The 22,937-nt window shown below is 40.9% G+C and overlaps 2 protein-coding genes across 4 annotated transcripts in view; one reads left to right on the forward strand and one right to left on the reverse strand.

The window, feature by feature from the left end:
- LOC133561830 (atrial natriuretic peptide-converting enzyme-like) overlaps positions 1 to 4,485 on the forward strand; it is a 34,242-nt gene extending 29,757 nt beyond the window's left edge. For both annotated transcript variants that reach the window (XM_061915420.1, XM_061915421.1), the window contains exons 10-11: positions 2,678 to 2,745; positions 4,059 to 4,485. In XM_061915420.1, the coding sequence (XP_061771404.1) occupies positions 2,678 to 2,745; positions 4,059 to 4,082 (92 nt within the window). In that variant the 3' untranslated portion in view covers positions 4,083 to 4,485. The remainder of the gene's footprint in view (positions 1 to 2,677; positions 2,746 to 4,058) is intronic.
- LOC133561834 (sorcin-like) lies at positions 4,103 to 15,776 on the reverse strand. 2 transcript variants are annotated; one of them, XM_061915430.1, is made up of 8 exons: positions 15,505 to 15,776; positions 10,734 to 10,787; positions 9,156 to 9,225; positions 9,037 to 9,080; positions 8,812 to 8,959; positions 6,007 to 6,120; positions 5,864 to 5,922; positions 4,103 to 5,796 (listed from the first exon to the last, which is right to left on the reverse strand). In XM_061915430.1, the coding sequence occupies exons 1-8, from the start codon at positions 15,559 to 15,561 to the stop codon at positions 5,770 to 5,772; spliced, it is 573 nt and encodes a 190-aa protein (XP_061771414.1). In that variant the 5' UTR covers positions 15,562 to 15,776; the 3' UTR covers positions 4,103 to 5,769. The 2 variants fall into 2 exon arrangements, with proteins under 2 accessions (XP_061771414.1, XP_061771412.1); XM_061915428.1 differs by having other exon boundaries at positions 10,734 to 10,790; positions 15,505 to 15,771.
- Positions 15,777 to 22,937: the final 7,161 nt, after the last annotated feature.

Raw genomic sequence — 22,937 nt, forward strand, 5'->3', positions numbered from 1 at the left:
CATTGAGGTTAGCTAATTTTACTTGTTTTGGAAAGTCTTGACAAGCCAAATTTTCTTGTTCAATTGGCAGATAATTTTGCTTAGGTCAGGTAAAATACCCCACATTTGTTTTTGTTTTTCTTGTTTTTTGAATACTAACTTTTTTCAGTGCACCACGCAACTTTCCGCCTGTGCCAACTATTGATTACCGCTTGCAAAGTCAGTTCAGCGTAAAGTTTCATTTTAATTTAAAAAGGTTGTGTAACGCATTGCAGTAACCAGCATTACTAGAGATTAGGGCTAAAATATTTAATCGCGATTAATAGCAGTGTTCATTTTTATCCCAAAATTAATTGTGATTATTTGCAGATGGATATAGTGTTCATCATTAATAAGTGTACCCTATAGATAATTTAATATTTTATTAACCATAACCCGGCTGTTAAATGATTAAAATATTTGATTGCGATTAATCGCAATTTGTTAATAGTTAACTCAAAATTAATGGCAGCCAGATATAATTTTTCAAAATTAATAAGTGGACCTTATAGATAATTTAAGTTTATATTACCGTAACTGGGCTGTCAAACGATTAAGTAAATAAATGATAAATGGGTGGTACTTGTATAGCGCTTTTCTACCTTCAAGGTACTCAAAGCGCTTTGACACTACTTCCACTTTTACCCATTCACACACACACATTCACACACTGATGGGGGGAGCTGCCATACAAGGCGCCAACCAGCACCCATCAGGAGCAAGGGTGAAGTGTCTTGCTCAGGACACAACGGACGTGACGAGGTTGGTACTAGGTGGGGATTGAACCAGGGACCCTCGGGTTGCGCACGGCCACTCTCCCACTGCGCCAAGCCGTCCCTTAATCGTGATTAAAATATTTAATCATGATTAATCGCAATGTGTTAATAGTTAACTCAAAATTTAAAATATTTAATCACAATTAATCGCAATTTGTTAATCGCTAACTCAAAATTAATCGCAGATAGATATCATTTTTCATCATTAATAAATGGACCTTATAGATAAGTACTTCTGCGTCAATCACTTGTTCATTTGGTTATAACTTTATTTCAAACATGCTATACAGGTGGGTGTACATTGTTCTTTGATCAACAGTAAAAATAATGATGTATTAAGCGGTAGAAAATGACATTCAGACTTTACTTCAATCAATAACGGAGCATCTCCTTATCCGGAAACAACAAGGCCCGAAATGTGTCCCGTGAAAAACCATCCAACCGGAACTCTCTAATAACTAAAGTTCCTTTGGTGAATAATGTAAACTCACTACACCGGTATGTTATAGTGCTTTCATGGAGTTTACTGACAGATATAAGTAAGAACTTTACACTACTTTATATTAGAAATGGCACCAGTGGAGGATGGATGTCCCATAACAGGATAGAGATAAAGAAGAAGTTAATCGACTACAAAGGCAGAGGCGCGCAAATTTTTAGGATTTATGCAGATCCCAATAACAGATCAGTAGGTACCAAAAGGTAATAAAAGTTGCTTTTGCATAATATTGCGAAACAAAACGCCAGATATGTCTTACCTGATACACACACCATAACAACACTCCTATGTTGAAGCACATCAAACGGTGTGGCTTCATAGCTTACCAAAGCCATACTAAAACAGTTTGATGGATTTTTGAGCACTGTGTGTAATGTTCTATATTTTCAATGGTGCATGTAAAATGTTGCTGTTGTTTGCTTGAGTCATATTGCCATCAGAGCGCAGTCTACACGTATCTCTTATGTTTGACTGCCATCTACTGGTCACACTTATCATTACACTATGTACCAAATAAAATAGCTTTGAGGTCGGTAAGCAAAACCAGAATTATTCCGTACATTAGGCGCGCTGGGTTATAAGACGCACTGTCGAGTTTTGAGGGAAAACAAAGGATTTTATAGTCCGGAAAATACAGTAATAACAATACTTACTAAAGATATAACAGTCAGTAAGGTTTTCTGTCAAAAAACTTGGATTGTGATGTTTTTTTAAACATGCTTTCGAAATCTTAGTGTAGAGTTTGCCCTCTAGTGGGTTCTCCTCACCACTTTAGTGGCACGAGAGGCCGGTATTCAGGATTCTACAACGTTTCATTGAGTCCTACGCCTCAGCAATCACACTCGACTTTCCAGCCCCAGTCTCTCCTGCTGCTCTGCTCTGCTCTCTAGTATGTGTCTCTCTTGCTCCAACTCGAACACCCGTGTCTTGGCCCGCCTGCTGCTTATAAGCATGGCAGGTGATCATTCCCAGCTGGGTAATCCAATCACCTGCCAGCTGTCCTTCGAGGTCGGTCCTTTGCCAGTCCTTCCACACCCCCTCCGCAGTTAGTAAGGGTCTTAATTCTGGAACTAAATCAAGCTCCTACCACCTCAAAAAGTACACTTGAATTTGTAAGGTCATTCGTTGTTTTTTTTTAAAAGATCATGCATGCATTTTTTTTTCTTTTAGTTTGTATTTGGAAGAATACACAAATGCGTAGTGAGGGTTCAAATGTAGTGACTGCAGTAATCCAGCAGATAGTACCAATACGAAACAGCATCAGTGCAGTGTCAGTACAGTGAGTGTGGCACACACTCACTTAAGGCTTCATGTGCCCATCACTACAAATGTGTGCGCCAATCACAGACGCGGGTTTTCATCCTCAAACACTTCTTGCCAACAGATCGTTTCCGGTCTCACCTGGTCAGTTTGCCGTGTGACTGCCAAGTGGCCAGCTTCTCCTTCGACCAGGTACGTGCTTGTATAAGACTTTTAATTTGTTGTGGGTCCAGTCAAATTGGGGGTTTTTTTTGTATTTTTGTTCCAATATGGCTCTTTCAACGTTTTGGGTTGCCGACCCCTGGCTTAACTCATACTTGCCAACCTTGAGACCTCCGATTTCAGAAGGTGGAGGGGCGTGGCTAAGAGGGGAGGAGTATATTTAGAGCTAGAAAAGTGCAGATTGGATTTTAACCTATTTAAAACATGAAATTAAAAATATATATTTATTGTGAGAAATTATTAAGATGATCAGTGGTTCCACAAAGATAAATATCATTAATTATTAATAACATATAGCAAATTGGATATTTCTGGCAATTTATTTAAGTGTGTATCAAACTGGTAGCCCTTCGCATTAATCAGTACCCAAGTAGCTCTTGGTTTCAAAAAGGTTGGTGACCCCTGCCGTAGATGTTACGGTCACATATGCATGTACAGTACATGACAGTGTTGTAAGAGTGTCACAACATTGCTGTTTACGGCAGACGAACTGCTTTACGGTAGACAAAAACGTGACTGTTGTTGTGTGTTGTTACTGCACTGGGAGGACGTTAATCAAACTGCCTAACAATAAACCCACATAAGAAACCAAGAACTCGCCCTCGATCATTCTACAGTTATAACGTCAATGGGCAGGCTCTCTGTTTATATTGTGGGAAAGCGGACGTGAAAACAGGCTGTCGACACGTCCCTCAGGTCCGCATGGAGCTGGAGGAGGCGTGGCCTCCAGCTCCGCCTGAATTTCGGGAGGTTTTCGGGACAGGCGCTGAATTTAGGGAGTCCCTCGGAAAATCCGGGAGGGTTGGCAAGTATGGCTTAATTTAATTATTGTAGGTTTTAGGCGTCGCCCCCAAAAAATTACCACTCCACTTCAAAAATAAAGACAGCATAAGTACATTCCACACACTTAATAATACATAGGTGAGTGTATTTCATACCTGCGATTGTTCTCGGGTCGACTCATTCCTTTTCTAACATTCCACAATACAAAATAGTGTGTGGATATTGTCCCGGCATCGTATATAAATAATATTGTCACCTGTAACACAAAGCTGGCACAAAGTTTTATCTTTACACATCTCTCTTATGCATTTTTTTTTTTTTTTTTTTTTTTTTTTTGACAAAATGCCTTCCTTTTCACTCAGTATGCGGCCCTTGGTAGAAAACCTTTGCACACCCCAGTGTTAAATGTTTGAAGTGCGTGTGGCACAAATTATTTTCCCGATGCTGATATTGAAGCTCGACTGTTGGTATCATGTTCTAACACCTGTTTCTTTTTCCAGTTCATCAAGTCTGCAGTGGTGTGAGCATCAAAGGGGACATGACAGACGTGAGGACCCAAGTTTATTAGCACCTTATCATGACATTGTGTCCTTCCTATGACTTCTGTTACAAATTAAAAGGAGTACACAGTGTAAAGTGGAGTGTAGCGGGCTAACGAGGTACATTGATTACATCGCTACTAGCTGGCTGGAATGTCACATGACAAATACAGTGGAACCCCTGAAGTCCAACACTGTTCCAAGATGCGGGGCCACCTCCTATTTGTTTGGATTTACAAGCATTTGTTCTCCACAGGCAGTAATGGGGATTTCATTAGTCTGTTCCGGTGTCAAGCCATCACCGTCATAAAACCTTTTTACCTTAAATTCCGGACTATTAGTCGCTACTTTAATAACAGTAAAAGTAGTCTTTACACTGCTGCCTAATCTAACATCTTCAAAATGCAACTGTAATTGCTTGTACGGTTTTTTTTAGTGCACTGCTTCGGTCAGGAGTCCCCAACTTTCTGACTCGGGGGCCGCATTGGGTTGAAAAAAATCTGGCTGGTGATATAGATATATATATATATATATATATATATATATATATATATATATATATATATATATATATATATATATATATACACACACACACACACACACATGTATGTTTGTGTGTATATATATGTGTGTGTGTGTATATATATATATATATATATATACACATACATACATTTGTACACACACATTTTATATATATATATATATATATATATATATATATATATATATATATATTCTGCAAGCGCGATAATATCACATCATCAATGGGAAAATTCATTTATAGACAAAATGATTTGCCTGAGCGGCTAGGAGACACCAAGATTAACAAGCGACAGAAAATGGATTAGAAAGGACTGATTAAAAAAATAAAAATATAAAGGTTTTTTTTGTTTTTGTTTTTTTTTTTAAACTCGGGACTTCCCGCGGGCAGGATTTTGGACAATGGCGTAGTTTGGGGATCCCTGGCTTTGGTCATTACTCAAGAAAACTCATTTCTGATCATCCATCCATCCATTTTCTACCGTTTATTCCCTTTTGGGGTCGTGGGGGGCGCTGGCGCCTATCTCAGCTACAATCGGGCGGAAGGCGGTGTACACCCTGGACAAGTCGCCACCTCATCGCAGGGCCAACACAGATAGACAAAATTCACACTCACTTTCACACACTAGGGCCAATTTAGTGTTGCCAATAAACCTATCCCCAGGTGCAGGTCTTTGGAAGTGGGAGGAAGCCGGAGTACCCGGAGGGAACCCACGCATTCACGGGGAGAACATGCAAACTCCACATAGAAAGATCCCAAGCCTGGGATTGAACCCAGGACTGAAGGACCTTCGTACTGTGAGGCAGACGCACTAACCCCTCTTCCACCGTGATCATTTCTGATCATATTCCTGATAATTATTGGCAATCACACATGCTATTCATGTTAGCATCTGCTTGCTAAAAATAAGTGTATATAATTGTTTCATCAATATTGTACTGGGCAACCTGACCCGTTATGTTCAATTTCCTGTTCTATGGTTACCATCACACTTTTCGCTCTTTGCCATACCCTTAAGCGGTGACATGAAGAAAGGAAAGGGAAAAAAAAGAAGCCGAGGTCTTAGGAGAGTCGCAGACATCGGGGGTTCCACCGTACAGACACCGCAGGAAGGCTCGTCCTTCCTCACATGCTCATCGTCACCTGTATGAACTGGACAGGTAGGAAAAGGTCGTCAGGGTTACGGTCCGAGCGCGAAGGAAACGCCGTGTGCACTCACGTCATCGTATTGAAATGAGGCGCTGCCGTTTTGAGACGTGTCGCGGCGCCGGAAATGGTCTGAAAGCAAACACGCGCGTGTGTTGTACCACAAATTCCAACATTAATTGTGTTTGGGTGTCCCCCCCCCCCCGTAAAACTCACCCGTCAGAGCGCGCAGGCGGACGAAACAGCACACAAAATCGTCAAAGGAGATCCTCCCGTTGGTGCTGTAACGCTTCATGATGGCGTTCATGGCGTGAGGGCTCATGTTGTAACCTGCGCACACATCGTGAACGACGAGGAGAGATCAGAGTACTCCATGTCATGTGTGGCTCCCTAATTTTAAGACATGCTCATACGGACTTCTTTCAAACACTGATATCGGGCATCGGTCCGATATCAGCAGTAAAACAAGTATGGATGTTAAATCGGCTTGCGTGTAAAATGTCCGATAGCCAATTATTTGCGATGTTGTTGTAAGCGCTAACACTGAGGAATTACTTTTAGTAGCACTTTGATAACTGAGCGCTAACTAGCTTACGCTGCTATATTGACATAATGAGCTGCTCCATCACCTCTGAGGTGGTGAAAGTTAATTCTGGATTATAAATCATGCCTCCCACCTGGATCAATCAATCAATCAGTGTTTATCTATATAGCCCTAAATCACAAGTGTCTCAAAGGGCTGCACAAGCCACAACGACATCCGCGGTACAGAGCCCACATAAGGGCAAGGAATAACTCACCCCAGTGGGATGTCGACGTGGATAACTATGAGAAACCTTGGAGAGGACCTCTCTAGGGGAGACCGAAAGCAACGGACGTCAAGTGGGTCTATCATAATATGGTGAAAGTCCAGTCTATAGTGGATCTAACATACCTTAAAAGTGAGAGTCCAGACCGTAGTGGATCCAACATAATAGTGAGAGTCCAGTCCATAGTGGATAGTAGAAGGTTGTGGACATGAACCAAGAAGTTGGTCAACTTTGACATTCAACTTACTTTCCGGAGATGACGAGAAAGACACAAAAAGAAGCTCGTCTGTGGCATCTTTTTTTAACCCTTTTTTAGGATTGTGATTCATCCTTCATCCAAATGGGAAGCTACAAACATCCGAATAAAAGCAGACATTATACAGTAAGTGATTTGTGTATGTTGTTCATACCTTGTTTAGCACTTAGCAATACTGCTACATGATGCTTAGTGTTTGTTGACGAAGGAAAATGCAAACTTTGTGATCATCTGTGTAATTACATCGCCGAATGCATAAAATTAGCAAAATACGTAAATAGTACATGTTATTATGAATGTAACTACATTACAAATATACCGTATTTTCCGGACTATAAGGTGCACTTAAAATCCTTTTTTTCCTCAAAACTCGACATTGCGCTTTATAACCCAGTGTGCCTAAAGTACGGAATAATTCTAGTATTGCTTACCGACCTTGAAGTAATTTTATTTGGTAGATGGTGTAATGATAAGTGTGACCAGTAGATGGCAGTCAAATGTAAGCGATACATGTAGACTGCACTATGATGGCAATACGACTCAAGTAAACAACACCAACGCGGTGCTCAAAAATCTATCAAAATGTTTTAGTACGACTTTGGTGTGCTATGAAGCCGCACTGTTTGATGTGCTTTAACATACAAGTAATATTATGATGTGTGTATAAGGTAAGACAAAATATCTGGAGTTTGGTTTTGCAATATTATGCAAAAGCCACTGTTCTTACCTTCTGTTTCCAGCTGATCTATATTTGGGATCTACATAAATCCTGTAAAATTGCGTGTTTCCGCCTTTGTGACGCCACTGCACGCTTCTTTTTCTCTATCTTCTTGTTATAGGACATTCATCCTCTGCTGTTGCCATTTCTAATATAAAGTAGTGTAAAGTTCTTACTTATATATGTCAGTAAACTCGCCATGAAACCACTAAAACATACCGGTATAGTGAGTTTACATTATTCACCCGAGGAACTTTTAGACGTTTTTTCATGGGCCTTATGTTGTTTCCGGGTGAGGAGATGCTGCTCCGTTATTGATTGAAGTAAAGTCTGAATGTCATTAAAACATTTAGCTCCATCTTTTGGCACTTCTTCCCCTCCCGTCCTTGCACGCTACAACAAAAATGACGGGGAGTAGACGCTGCCGAAGGTGAGCCACGTAAATAAAAAAGCCCACAAAACAGCGCATCCATACGGGACTGTCGGAAAGCGGCTTGAAGATGATCTGTAAAACATCATCTATGCAACATTTTGACTAAAGAACCACCATTACATGTTATGTAGACCACAAGGAAGTCTTTTACATTTATAAAAAAATAAATAATATGACTCCATTAATGCGCCTTATAATCCGGTGCGCCTTATATATGAAAAAAGATCAAAAATAGACCATTAATCGGCAGTGCGCCTTATAGTCCGGTGCGCCCTATGGTGCAGAAAATATGGTACTTATGAAATGATGAGGACTTTTGGATGTTTTTAGACCGCTTTATAGGCTCCATTGTTAGCTGAATTTTGCTCGCATTCATTTACGAGTTAGAATGCATAAATAAAGAAAAAGGTGTTCTTGTCACATATAAGGATAAAATGATAGACAAGATCCCAATAAAAAGGTGCAGTTCCCTTTTAAAGGGAATGTATTATTTACATTTAAGTGATATATGGTTCACATTTATTTATAAATGGTTGATTTATATAAGCTAGTAAGGTAAAGTTTTGTACATGACAAGTTTCGGCTACCTTGCCTCTGCAGCCTTCATCAGGGGTGTCACTTGATGTTAGCGTGACATCATCTGTGACGTGTTTTATATATATATATATATATATCTCAACCATTTATATATCAACCATTTATAAATACACATCAGTAGGCTAAATTAACCTCTTCAACATATATGGTTCACTAAGAGACAAAAGGGTCGGGGCAGCCCAGATCTAGTGTTGTGACTAATAATTACCCATGGAGGTGATGGCCTGCTGCATCTCATTGCCCTCCACCGTGCCACTCCGGTCGCGGTCATACGACACAAAGCTGGATTTCCAGCCATTGAGTGCCTGCCACAGATCCCTGAACTCGGGGAAGCCCATCGAGCCGGACATGTCTCTCTGAGAGACTCCAGTCAAGGAGCCTTTTCTATCTGAAAAAGAGTCTTAAAGCGAGACCGGAGGCGGGAGAAGGATACGTCCAGCATGTTGATCATCAGTCTGCAGGTGTCCAGGTTAAAGGCTGTTGGAGAGAAAAACGACAAAAAAAATCAGCTCGTGTCTGGAACAAAGTGCGCTACGGCGTCTGGTGTGTTACGTTTGTAACCGCCGGAGATGCCGGACTGAGTGAGGCACTGCTGCAGCTCCTCTGGCGAGATCTGTCCGTCCTGAAGGGGACACACGCACAGTGTAAAGACCAATAGTACTACTGGAACTCATCATGCCACATAGGGCTGGACCATTATGGCAAAAATATTCATCACGAGTATTTTAATTGAAACTGTAATCACTATTACCTAGGGGTGTAACGGTACGTGTATTTGTATTGAACCGTTTCGGTACGGGGGTTTCGGTTCGGTTCGGAGGTGTACCGAACGAGTTTCCACACGGACATATTAAGTAGCATACCGCACTTTGTGTAAACAATGCACACCGAGGCACCACACACGGCATGCTAGCAGCGACCGGGCTACGATAGACTGACCATACCTCCTCTTTACACCGGATATGTCCTCTTTTGCGGGGCTGTCCGGGTGGAGTTTCTTAAATGCCTCAAATGTCCGGCATTCTAAGTTAGGGTTGCGGGTATTTTCAATGTATGTTCAGGGTTAAGAAGGGGTTAAAAACAAAACAAATTGTGCACGGAGCAGCATTCGTGAGGGAGGGGCAGAGACAGAGAGAGCGAGAGAGTTGTGATAAACACGCATGTGTCGCCAGGATCTGCTTTTTACCCGTAGATTTTTTACATTTTATTTGTTTTTATCTATAGCAGGGGTGTTTAAAGTGTGCCCCGGAAGCCGTTTGCAGCCCACAGCTAATGTTTTAAAGGCCCACGGCACATTCTAAAAATACTATTAAAATAAACAAAAACATAAACAAAAGTGAAATAAAAAAGCTTAAAGGCTAAATGTAATATAGAAAAAGTTGCAACGTTGACTAATAAAACAAAGCTGTTTTTATTTTTATTTTATATATTATTTATATTATTTTATTTGTATATTTATATTTTTTATTTTATTTTATTTATAACTGTCATTGCTCAAAAGAAATTATTGAATCAAAATCAATGTTACTATGAATTATTGACCTATCCAAGGTTCCGATTACTTCACATCAAATATTCCACTAAGAAAAATATTTTTGTGGAAGATTTTGCAAATTTGGTAAATAAATAACCCCAAAAAAATTTACATTTTGTTGTTTTCTTACTGTATCGAAGATGAACCGAACCGTGACCTCTGAACCGAAGTACGTACCGAACCGAAATTTTTGTGTACCGTTACACCCCTACTATTACTGTATGTTCCAGACCAGATGGCGCATCGGATTATAAGGCGCACCACCATTACATGTAATGTAGACCACAAGGAAATGTTTTCCATTCAGAAAAAATAATAATAACATGACTCCTTTAATGCTCCTTATAATCCGGTGCGCCATATGGTCCGGAAAATACGGTAGTAACTATGGTGACATCCAAAACTTCTAGTAGATGTGCTCTTTTTCCCCATTCATTAACTCATCTCTTTCACAAGCTCCGGGATTTGCATGCACTAATCGTTTTTTTTTTCACAGAGGATTATATTTTTTTATAATCGTGAGAAGCCCATGATCGGAATCGAAATTTAAAATTTGATTAAATTGTCCAGCCCAACTGCAACATCTGTCACCTCACCTGCCCGGCTACCGCTGCAAAGTATCCGTAGAGTGGATCCTGCTGCTGCTGCGGCTGCTGAAACACAAAATCACCATTTGCATGATTTTTTTCTGTCTGAAACGTTCCAAATGGAGAGCTGCTTTCAAACACGAATGCACTGGAAAAAACTCACAATCTCACCGAGTACTTATTTCTAATTTCTAGTCAACATTGAAACAAACGTGATTTTAAGTATCAATAAACAATGCAGTGTTTCCCCCAGAATATTTGTTAGTTAAGGTGGTGTCGCTCCAGGGGGAAGAGGGCAGACGAAGGGGGAACAGACTGTGGTGAAGTAGGCCGGCTTCGTCGCAAGAATAAGCCTACAATTTTTGGTTGTGTTTTCCGCTCCATATGCTGAATGGCAATAAACAGTATTTTTTCCGTAAAGTAAAAACAAAACACTAAACAGTCCTAATTACCTAAGATACTAAGATGGTTGTGTGGGTGGGACAATGCTGGGTGCTGCAGCAGAGACGTACTGACAGAGGCAGACGCAGTAGCAGCTTGTTAAGACTTCAGTTTAGCACCAAATGATAATATAAATACATTTAATAAAGTCAAATACAAATAAGGCAACAAGAGAAGTATCCTACACTTTTCTTTTGTAAAGTAAATCTGAACAGCCGATATGGGCATCTACATCAACTATATGATTTGCCTGAGAAGCTGGACAGGACAAAAAAATAAATAAATAAATAATATATATATATATATATATATATATATATATATATTTTTTTTTTTTTTTTTTAAGACTTAAGTTTAGGCGGTGGCTCTTTTTTGTTAAGGCGGCTGCCTTAACAACATAGCGCTGCGGGAAACCCTGCAATATTGAGTGATTACTGGACTTTAAGGCGCACTTAAAATCCTTTTTTCCCCCAAAACTCAACAATGCGCCTTATACCCCGGGGCGCCTAATGTAAGGAATAAGCTTGGTTGCGCTTACCCACCTTGAAGCAATTTTATTTGGAACACTTTGTATTGATAACTGTGACCAGTAGATGGCAGTCAAACATAAGAGATATGTGTAGGCTGCATTATGATGGGTCTCAAGTAAACAACATCAACATATTATATGTTCCATTGAAACTATAGCACACAACCCACGGCGCTCAAAAACCTATCAAAATGTTTTAGTCCGACTTTGGTAAGCTATGAAGCCACACCACTTGAAGGCTTGTCGGCGCATTAAACGTACGAGTATTATTAAGGTGTGTGTATAAGGTAAGACATTATCTGGTGTTTTGTTTCGCAATATTATGCAAAAGCAACTTTTCTTACCTTAAGATTTGTATTTGGGATCTGCATACATTTTGAAAAATTGTGCGCGTCTGTCTTTCTAATCCGTGCCGACAACGTAGTCGATAAGCTTCTTCTTTTTCTCTTCTTCTTGTTGTTATGGGACATTCATTTGTAAAATAAAGTAGTGCAAAGTTCTTACTTATTTCTGTCAGTAAAACATACCGGTGTAGTGAGTCTACATTATTCACTCAAGGAACTTTAGTTATTAGAGAGTTCCGGTCGGACGGTTTTTAAGAGACTTGTTTCCGGTGTTGTTGTTTCCGGATGACGAGATGCTGCGCCGTTATAGATTGAAGTAAAGCCTGAATGTCATTAAAACAGTTAGCTCCATCTTCTGACACTTCTTCCACTCCCGTCCTTGCACGCTACACCGCTACAACAAAGGCGACGGGGAGAAGACGCTGCCGAAGGTGAGCCACGTAAATAAGACCGCCGCATCCGGAAGCGTCTGTCAGAAAGCGGCTTGAAGATGATCTGTTAAACATTATCTATGCAACATTTTAACCAAAGAACCACCATTACATGAGGCGGCATGGCGTAGTGGGTAGAGCGGCCGTGCAGAAACCTGAGAATTGCAGGTTCGCTCCCCGCCTCTAGACATCCAAATCGCTGCCGTTGTGTTCTAGGGCAGGACACTTCACCCTTCACCCTAGGTGCAAACTGGCAGCCTCGCTTCCGTCAGTCTACCTCAGGGCAGCTGTGGCTACAAATGTAGCTTACCACCACCAGGTGTGAATGAGTATCTTTGAGTATCTAATAATAGAAAGTTGCGATATAAAATCTAATCCATTATTACCATTATTATTACACGTTATGTACAGCAGTGGTCTCCAACTCCCGGTCCATGGGCTGGTACCGGTCTGTGACGCATTTGCTTCCGGACAGCAGAGAAACATGAAATAATTTATAAAGGACTGCATTTTGAGTGTGAATGTTGTCTGTCTATCTGTGTTGGCCCTGCGATGATGTGGCGACTTGTCCAGGGTGTACCCCGCCTTCTGCCCGATTGTAGCTGAGATAGGCGCCAGCGCCACCCGCGACCCCGAAAGGGAATAAGCGGTAGAAAATGGATGGATGGATGGATGCATTTTCTCCAACTTAACTTTGGCCTGTCCCACTAAACACACCAATAAGCTTGTTTATAAATTTACAATAAAACTCCTCGTAGGAAATTGTTATATTTGTTATAACTGTGTGATATGACACAAATACATATGTGACAGATTGTAGCCGAAGGCTGATTTCCATCTGCATCTCATTGCAAAGAAACAACCTCCCACTACTCCAGCGTAATCGTGACTTTAATTTTTCATGCACTTATTTTTGCTGTATTTATCTGGCACAAGTGGAAAGTAATAAGTGAAAATGATGCCTACATTAAACCAGTCCGTGGTGCAAAAAAGGTTGGAGACCACTGATGTAAGAAGTGTTTTACATTTGTAAAAATAAAAAATTATATGACTCCTTTAATGCGCCCTATAATCCGGTGCGCCTAATATATGAAAAAAGATCAAAAATAGACCATTCATGGACAGTGCGCCTTATAAGCCGGTGCACCCTAGGGCCAGAACATACGGTACCTGTACAGAAGTGGTCCCCGACCACCGGGCCGCGACTCGATTGGTACTGGGCAGCAGAATAATTTTTTCTTTTTTTTTTTTCTTTAATCAAATCAACATAAAAAACACAAGATATACTTACAATTAGTGCACCAACCCAAAAAAAACTCCCTTTTTCATGACAAAAAAAAAAAAAAGAATCTGACATGGACTTGTTTCTTCAGCATTGTCCACACGTTTAAAGGCCTACTGAAACTCACTGCTACCGACCACGCAGTATGATAGTTTATATATTAATGATGAAATATTAACATTGCAACACACGCCAATACGGCCTTTTTAGTTTACTAAACTGACATTTTAAATTTCCCACGAAGTGTCGTGTTGAAAATGTCGCAGTATGATGACTCGTATGATGACACGTGCGTTTGACGTCTCGGGTTGTAGTGGACATTATTTTCCTCAGAGACACTGGGTCAACACACGTACACGTGGCCACACCCTTCCGACTTTAGGTACTTTTTAATCTCACTAAAACACTAACACAATGGGCAGATAAAGGATTTTTCAGAATTATCATAGTACATGTGTGTAATAACATCTGCAATCGCCTTTTTTTTTTCTAGTCCTTTAATCTCAATATCCTCATCCATGAATCTTTCATCCTCGCTCAAATTAATGGGGAAATTGTCGCTTTCTCGGTCGGAATAGCTCTTGCTGCTGGAGGCTCACATTATAAACTGTGAGGATGTGAGGAGCCCTACAACCAGTGACGTCACGCGCACATCGTCTGCTACTTCCGATAAAGGCAAGGCTTTTTTATTAGAGACGTAAAGTTGCGAACTTTATCGTCGGTGTTTTCTCCTAAATCCTTTTAGCAAAAATATGGCAATATCGCGAAATGATCAAGTATGACACATAGAATGGACCTGCTATCCCCGTTTAAATAAGAACGTCTTATTTCAGTAGGCCTTTAGGTCAGGACTTTGGGAAGGCTATTTTAAAACCTTCACTCTAGCCTGACCTAGCCATTCCTTTACCACTTTTGACGTGTGTTTTGGGTCATTGTTCTGTTGGACCACCCAACTGCGCCCAAGACCCAACCTCTGGGCTAATGAGTTTAGGTTGTCCTGAAGAATTCGGAGGTAATCCTCCATTTTCATTGTCCCATTTACTCTCTGTAAAGCACCAGTTGTCAGCTAAACAGGCCCAGAGCATAATACTACCACCACCATGCTTGACGGTAGGTGTAGTGTTCTTGGCACTAAAGGGCTCACCTTTTCTCCTCCAAACGTAATGCATACTGCTGAATTTGTTTCATCTGACATCACAGGGAACAAAAATAAGACCTTCTGGAGGAAAGTTCTGTGGTCAGATGAAACAAAAATTGAGCTGTTGGCCACGGAAAAAAACAAGAATTGTAGAAATTATTAGAAATCGTCAAGACAGCCATGACATTATGTTATTTGCAAGTGTATGTAAACTTTTGACCACGACTGTATATTCAGTCTTTTCAGCGGTTAAAGTTCCAGTAAAGGAAGTAAACAACTCAATCCCTTCCCGTTGTTCAAACCGCCTTAATTGGCCAACACTTTAAACTTCTGCTACTTGGTCTCTTTACCTAATGAGCCCCATTCCTCCATTTTACCGTGCAGGGTGTGTCAAATAAAAGGCAGAAAAAAATAAAGCCGTCATTGACGCCACAGGTGTATTTTTATTTGTTTTAAACACAATAGTGTGACGTAATGTGTTGGTAATTAGGTGAGGTGTTGACCAGGCGAGTATGGTATCTTTATAAATGTGAGTCCGGTGTTCGTCAAGAAATAAAACCACAATTGTTTGACAAACACTGCGGGGCGGGAGGACTATGTAGCGCTTTTTCTTACCATTCCTGGGAATCCACCGCCGTGGGGGTTGGGGGCGCCGTATCCCGCGTAAGCCATGTTTTCCTCCTCGACGGTCAAAAAAAATGTGTATAGTGTTCTAGAACAATGTTCTGCTGGCTCCTCCCACTTCGCAGAGGGCGTGTCCGCGGTTGTGCAAATCTAATAATTCCCCACCGCGGTCGTCCTGACTAACCCGGAAATAATAAAAGTGGGTTAAAAAGTGGGGAATTGGTCGACGAGAAGCAGGAAAGAGGTGGAGAAAATGGACTATTACGTTCGAAGAGCGGTGTTTTGCCGTATTTCATTCTGATTGGCTGACGCAGCATCGCGCGCTACTGTCTACTGGCGCTGACGAGACGCGGGGCCGCCATCTTGGAGTGGTGATCCGCTCCATTCAGTGCAATTAATTTGGCAGGAGCAATGAACTGCCGTTCACATGTGAATGGGTGAATGTGGAAATAATCTCCTGCGATGAGGTGGCGACTTGTCCACGGTGTACCCCGCCTTCTGCCCGATTGTAGCTGAGATAGGCACCAGTGCCCCCCCCGCAACCCCAAAGGGAATAAGATGTAGAAAATGGATGGATGGAAATAATCTCAGTCTACACACCGGAGCTATTGTAGAAAGAGCTCAGCAGCGCATGCACTTTTTGCATCGGATGAAAAGAGCACAGCTCCCTCACCCCATTCTCACCACATTCTACAGAGGCACTTTAGAGAGCCTGCTGACCAACAGCATCTCTGTCTGGACTGGAGCCTGCAATGCCTCAGACTGGAAGTCTCTCCAGAGAGTGGTGAGGACGGCGGAAAAGATTATCAGGACTCCTCTTCCTCCTATCCAGAGATCGCAAAAAGCCGCTGCCTGACCAGGGCTCAGAAAATCTGCAAAGACTCCTCCCACCCCCACCAAGGGTTGTTTTCACTGCTGGACTCTAGGAAGAGGTTCCGCAGCCTCTATAGCAGAACCTCCAGGTTCTGTAAAAGACTCTTGAACGCATCATAATTAAATTATCCCCTCAACTCCCCCCCAAATGGATTAACTCGCTGGAATAAAAAAGAAAATATAACATACATCCATAAACATGAACGCATGTGAAAAAGTGCAATGTATTTATCTGTACAGTAATCTATTTATTTATATCTGCACCTTATTGCTTTTTTTTTATCCTGCTCTACCAAGAACTAATGCAACGAAATGTTCTTATTTGTACAGTAAAGTTCAATTTGAATGACAATAAAAAAGAAATCTAGTCTAAGTCTAATGCTAAAATAATGCTATTTGGTAACAATAGAAGAGGAAAGTCAAACACAAATACAAAGAGACGGAGTAGAAATTGAAAGAGTAAATGAAACCAAATTTCTAGGTATAATGATTGATGATAAATTGAACTGGAAATCCAATGTAAAAAAAAAAAAAATACAACTTAAAGTAGCAAGAAAGATGTCAACAATGAATAAAGCAAAACATGTTCGAGACCAGACCTGGGCAAATTAAGGTCTGGGGGCCACATGCGGCTTTTCATTCTGGCCCGCCTGACATTCCCAAATATTTTTTTTAGATCTTAAAGATGGAAAGTGTAGCTGCCATTATGATGTGCAGTGATGTTTTCTAACGACCGTAAGTCTTGAACTATACACAGTATTTCAACGCTTGGAATCTGCGCTTATGGATGATATACCAGTTACTATGGTAATGTAATTAGTTACTATGGTAACCTAATTAGATTCTATGGTCATGTAAATAGTTACTATGGTAATGTAAGTCACGGCAGCTCAGACGAGGCACCAAGCAGTGTGGGCGGGGAGCGTTTCCACTGACGCAGAAGGAGATTTTCACAACAAAGTTCTAAAGCTTAGCGATGTATCTGACACATCAGATTGTAGGTGGGTTTATTTTGTACCCTTCGTGTTCATATTTCACTGTTTGTTGCATTCATGTTGCGTTTCACTTGATTGTAAAATGTGTCGTTTGAAAGGGGGTGTGACGTTTATATTTTGTCAATATTCAATGTTTTATCCTTCATAGAAACATGTAAAATTCCATTACGTTTTTAAGGCGGTCTATCGTAACATTTTTATTATTCAATCGGACATTATTGTGAGGTTTTGTATTAGTGTTCATAAAAATAGATATAGACACATTTTTTTCTCTAAATGTGGCCATCCGGGTCAAAATAATTGCCCAGGCTTGTTCTAGACCAAAAATCACTTCATATCCTCTACTGCTCGCTAGTGTTACCATATCTGAGTTACTGTGTAGAAATACGGAAGAAATAATTACAAAAGCACACTTGATTCATTAACGGTGTTACAAAAAAGATCAGTAGAATAATACATCATGTTGGATATAGAAAACATACAAATCCTTTATCTATTGCGTGTTCGAAATAAACTCAAACTCATAGTGTCAAAGCGCTTTGAGTACCTTGAAGGTAGAGAAGTGCTATACAAGTATAACCCATTTACCATTTTGGAGGATTTCTTATAAAACAATAAGAATATCTGAAAAAATGTCATAACAATAACCCTGTGTAGATTACAATTTTGTCTCACAACCAGCCAATGAGGTGTCAAGTTTGAAGTCAGGTGACACGGGTCTTGCAAAAACAGCATAAAAAAAGGCAGTTAACTGGGCTACCTCTGGATAATACAACATAATAAACACTTCAATGTGACCCGCTGGATGTTTTCAAACTATAGAAATAATTCCAAAGGTTAAAATCTGCATGACTTAACAATTTTTCTATAGAACTCTTGTCTTCAGAATGAATTGATGTAATTTATACACGAATGAAGAACAGAAAGTGAACATGTGTTGTCACTGGAACTGCTGTGATGCACAAAAAGGTGTCGGATAAAATAAGCGCTGCTTCTTCCTACTCCTTTTCGGACATGTTGCAAAGAAAAATTTAAATATGTGATGTTTCACACTGAAATAGTATACATGTTCGAAATAAACCAGCCATAAAAATAAAAACATATAGTTCCAAAAACAATTTGAAATGTGGACTCGTCCGACCACAGAACACTTTTCCACTTTGTATCAGCCCATCTTAGATGATCTCGGGCCCAGAGAAGCCGGCGGCGTTTCTGGATGTTGTTGATAAATGGCTTTTGCTTTGCATAGTAGAGCTTTAACTTGCACTTACAGATGTAGCGACAGACTGTATTTAGTGACAGTGGTTTTCTGAAGTGTTCCTGAGCCCATGTGGTGATATCCTTTAGAGATTGATGTCGGTTTTTGATACAGTGCCGGCTGAGGGATCGAAAGTCACGGTCATTCAATGTTGGTTTCTGGCCATGCCGCTTACGTGGAGAGATTTCTCCAGATTCTCTGAACCTTTTTGATATTATTATGTTGAAATCCCTAAATTTCTTGCAATTGTACTTTGAGAAACGTTGTTCTTAAACTGTGTGACTATTTGCTCACGCAGTTGTGGACAAAGCGGTGTACCTCGCCCCATACTTTCTTGTGAAAGACTGAGCATTTTTCGGGAAGCTGTTTTTATACCCAATCATGGCACCCACCTTTTCCCAATTAGCCTGCACACCTGTGGGATGTTCCCAATAAGTGTTTGATGAGCATTCCTCAACTTTATCAGTATTTATTGCCACCTTTCTTAACTTCTTTGTCACGTGTTGCTGGCATCAAATTCTAAAGTCAATGATTATTTGCAAAAAAAAAAAAGTTTATCAGTTTGAACATCAAATATGTTGTTTTTGTAGCATATTCAACAGAATATGGGTTAAAAATGATTTGCAAATCATTGTATTCCGTTCACATTTACATTTAAGACAATTTCCCAACTCATATGGAAATGGGGTTTGTACAAAATGAAAGATACGGAGCATTCCAGAATAACTTTTTAATCTTTGGGTTTTGGGGAAAGTAGCAAGTCATGTCAAGTCAAAAGGCTCAAGTCCAAGTGAAGTCACAAGTCATTGATGTTAAAGTCTAAGTCGAGTTGCTAGTCTTTTTACATTTTGTCAAGTCGCGTCTAGTCATCAAATTCATAACTCGAGTCTGACTCGAGTCCACATCTCCGGTATTCAGTGAGGTAAGATAAATAAATGCGCTGACAGTTTATTTTCCTGCCAAATGAGTTGCACTGAGTGGAGCGGATCACCACTCCGAGATGGTGGCCCAGCGTCTCGTCAGCGCCAGTAGGCAGTAGCGCTCCATGCTACGTCTACGGCAGGGGTCGGCAACCCGCGACTCCGGAGCCGCATGCTGCTCTTTGATCACTCTGATGTGGCTAAGCTGCTAAACTGCCGACCCCAACGATTATTCCGGGAGGTTTCCGGATTTTAGTGCCTCTCTCTCAGAAATCACCCGGGGATAACATTCTCCAATTTTCACCTGGACTTCAAAATTGTGCAGTGATTGCAATGCCTTTAACCTCCTCCACAACATGTCGTCGCGCCCGCTTTTACACCACGTGATCTGCGTGCCTATTGATCACATTTAATATTCAGCCTCTGTTAACACACGAAAGCTACTGCAACGCATACTTAGTCAACAGCCATACAGGTTACAGTGAGGGTTGTAATATAAATAATAATAATAATAATGGATTATTTATATCGCGCTTTTCTATTGTTAGATACTCAAAGCGCTCACAGAGAAGTGGGAACCCATCATTCATTCACACCTGGTGGTGGTAAGCTACATCTGTAGCCACAGCTGCCCTGGGGTGGACTGACGGAAGCGTGGCTGCCAGTTTGTGCCTACGGCCCCTCCGACCACCACCTATCATTCATTCATCATTCATTCACCAGTGTGAGCGGCACCGGGGCCAAGGGTGAAGTGTCCTGCCCAACGACACAACGACAGCGATTTGGATGTTAATAGGTGGGAAGCGAACCTGCAACCCTCAGGTTTCTGGCACGGCCGCTTTACCCACTACGCCTTAACTTTAACACTGTTACTAATATGCGCCAGACTGTGAACCCACACCAAACAAGAATGACAAACACATTTCGGGGGAACATTGGCACTGTAACACAGTATAAACACAAAATAACATATACCCAGAATCCCATGCATCCCTGACTCTTCTGAGCTACATTATACACCCCCGCTAGCACCAAACCCTACCCATCTCAACCAACGCACGGAGGGGGTGGGGGGATTTGGTGCTAGCGGGGGTGTATAATGTAGCCCGGAAGAGTAGGGATGCATGGGATTCTGGGTATTAGTTATTTTGTGATTATGTTGTGTTACAGTGCCGATGTTCTCCCGAAATGTGTTTGTCATTCTTGTTTTGTGTGGGTTCACAGTGTGACGCATATTAGTAACAGTGTTAAAGTTGTTTAAACAGGCACCCTCAGTTTGACCTGTATGGCTGTTAAACAAGTATGCCTTGTAATTGTCTAGTGCAGTTGTCCCCAACCAACGGGCTGCGGACCGGTTCTCGGGCTGCACAAGAAATTAAAAAAAATTTTTTTTTTTGTTTTTGTTTTTTTTAATTCAGATTCCAGAAAACACAGAGTGAGATATTCTACTTCTTGTGCGAAACACAAATGCTTAAAATGACTTAACACATTAAAATGACTAGTAAAACATTTAAAAACACAACAACCAACTTTTAAAACATTAAAAATGACTCTAAAACACATAAAATGACTAGTAAAACATTTAAAAACACAACAACCAACTTTTAAAACATTAAAAATGACTCTAAAACACATAAAATGACTCTGAAGAGATGCACAGTGACATTTAAAATGAAAATGACTCCTCAAACACGTAGTAAGGCTCCTAAAACACATAATAAGACTCCTAAAATACATAAAAACTGCTAAAACACGTAAAAAGACTAAACCAGTGGTCCCCAACCACCGATTGGTACTGGGCCGCACAAGAAATAAAAAATGTTTTTGGTTTTTTTTTTCAGTTTTTTTTTTTAATTATATTGAGATTCCAGAAAACACAGAGTGAGATGTTCCACCTCTTGTGCGAAACACAAATGCTTAAAATGACATAACACATTAAAATGACTAGTAAAACATTTAAAAACACAATAACCAACTTCTAAAACATTACAAATGACTCTAAAACACATAAAATGACTGAAGAGATGCACAGTGACATCTAAAACGTAAATCACTCCTAAAACACGTAAAAAGACTCCTAAAACATGTAAAAAGACCCCTAAAACACGTAAAAAAAAAGACTCTTAAAAAGACGTAAAAAGACTCCTATAACAAATTAAAAACAGAATGAGGTGTTTGTATCTTTAAATTAAATCAATTATTAAATAATCATAAAAAACAAAATACATGCATTATATATCGGTCCGTGGGACACATTTTCAAGCATTGACCGGTCCTCAGCTACAAAAAGGTTGGGGACCACTGGTCTAGTGTGTCTGCAGAAGCCTGATACGACACGTAACTGGGCTGGCAAGCTGATTGAATGTGTTGGGCGGTATAGCTTGGTTGGTAGAGCGGCCGTGCCAGCAACTTGAGGGTTGCAGGTTCGATCCCCCGATTCCGCCATCCTAGTCACTGACGTTGTGTCCTTGGGCAAGACACTTAACCCACCTGCACGCAGTGCCACCCACGCTGGTTTAAATGTAACTTAGATATTGGGTGTCACTATGTAAAGCGCTTTCAGTCACTAGAGAAAAAGCGCTATATAAATATAGTTCACTTCACTTGTAGAGGGCGCCTTCACAGGATGCCCTTATTATTGTTGGTCGAGGAAAATCCTGTCAACATTCGTGAGTATAGTTGATCTGACGTTCGGTAGTCTCTCGGAATATTCGGAAGGGTTTTAAGTGTGATGCATACAAAACTTGCGGGCCCCACTATCATTAAATTTTCATATTAAGGTGCGGGCCGTGTGTCTGACCACTGGTTTATACATAGCACGAAGTAAAAAAAACTCTGTATGCAGTGTTATTTCATTTTAAATTCCGAAAGAGTTTTGCGGCTCCTATTGTTTTCTTTATTTTGTGAAACGGTGACAGAGGGGTTAGTGCATCTGCCTCACAATAAGGTCCTGCAGTCCTGGGTTCAATCCCAGGCTCTGGATCTTTCTGTGTGGAGTTTGCATGTTCTCCCCGTGAATGCGTGCATGGGTTCCCTCCGGGTACTCCGGCTTTCTCCCACCTCCAAAGACATGCACCAGGTGATAGGTTGATTGGCAACACTAAAATTGGCCCTAGTGTGTGAATGTGAGTATGAATGTTGTCTGTCTATCTGTGTTGGCCCTGCAATGAGGTTGCGACTTGTCCAGGGTGTACACCGCCTTCCGCCCGAATGTAGCTGAGATAGGCGCCAGCGACCCCCGCGACCCCAAAAGGGAATAAGCGGTAGAAAATGAATGGATGGGTTGCCGACCCCTGGTCTACGGTTTCAATCGTGATGCCGCAACATGTACTTGCGCATCTTTCCAGCAGGTGTCGCGCTGGAATGCACACGCCCACG

This window comes from Nerophis ophidion, linkage group LG11 (genome assembly GCF_033978795.1).
Source record: "Nerophis ophidion isolate RoL-2023_Sa linkage group LG11, RoL_Noph_v1.0, whole genome shotgun sequence".
In the NCBI taxonomy this organism is placed as follows: domain Eukaryota; kingdom Metazoa; phylum Chordata; class Actinopteri; order Syngnathiformes; family Syngnathidae; genus Nerophis; species Nerophis ophidion.